Source organism: Mus caroli, chromosome 8 (genome assembly GCF_900094665.2).
Source record: "Mus caroli chromosome 8, CAROLI_EIJ_v1.1, whole genome shotgun sequence".
NCBI classification, from domain to species: domain Eukaryota; kingdom Metazoa; phylum Chordata; class Mammalia; order Rodentia; family Muridae; genus Mus; species Mus caroli.
In genome coordinates this window covers 479,869-480,337 of record NC_034577.1, presented here as the reverse complement: position 1 = coordinate 480,337, position 469 = coordinate 479,869, and the positions used below count along the sequence as shown (strand labels likewise).

General features: G+C 52.6%; 1 protein-coding gene across 1 annotated transcript in view; it reads left to right on the top strand.

The window, feature by feature from the left end:
* Nucleotides 1-469, top strand: part of Xab2 (XPA binding protein 2) — an 11,632-nt gene that overhangs the window by 7,431 nt on the left and 3,732 nt on the right. The window contains exon 7 of the mRNA XM_021170113.2: nucleotides 145-462. Within this exon, the coding sequence (XP_021025772.1) occupies nucleotides 145-462 (318 nt within the window). The remainder of the gene's footprint in view (nucleotides 1-144; nucleotides 463-469) is intronic.

Below are 469 nucleotides of genomic sequence, written 5' to 3'. Positions count from 1 at the left end.
CTAAAAAATTCTCTACAATTCTGTGATTATTGTGTTTAGCAAATGACAAAGTGTGTTTTTATCATAAGATAAAAACAAAAAAAGCTGGGCAAGCTGTGGTGCTCTCTGGCAGACTACTATATCCGCAGTGGCCACTTCGAAAAGGCTCGGGATGTGTATGAGGAGGCCATTCGCACGGTGATGACCGTGCAGGACTTCACCCAGGTGTTCGACAGCTACGCCCAGTTTGAGGAGAGCATGATTGCAGCGAAGATGGAGACTGCCTCTGAACTGGGGCGTGAGGAGGAGGACGATGTGGACCTAGAGCTGCGCCTGGCCCGCTTCGAACAGCTCATCAGCCGACGGCCCCTGCTTCTCAATAGCGTCCTTCTGCGCCAGAACCCACACCANGTCCACGAGTGGCACAAGCGTGTAGCCCTCCATCAGGGCCGCCCTCGGGAGATTATCAACACATACACAGAGGCTGTGT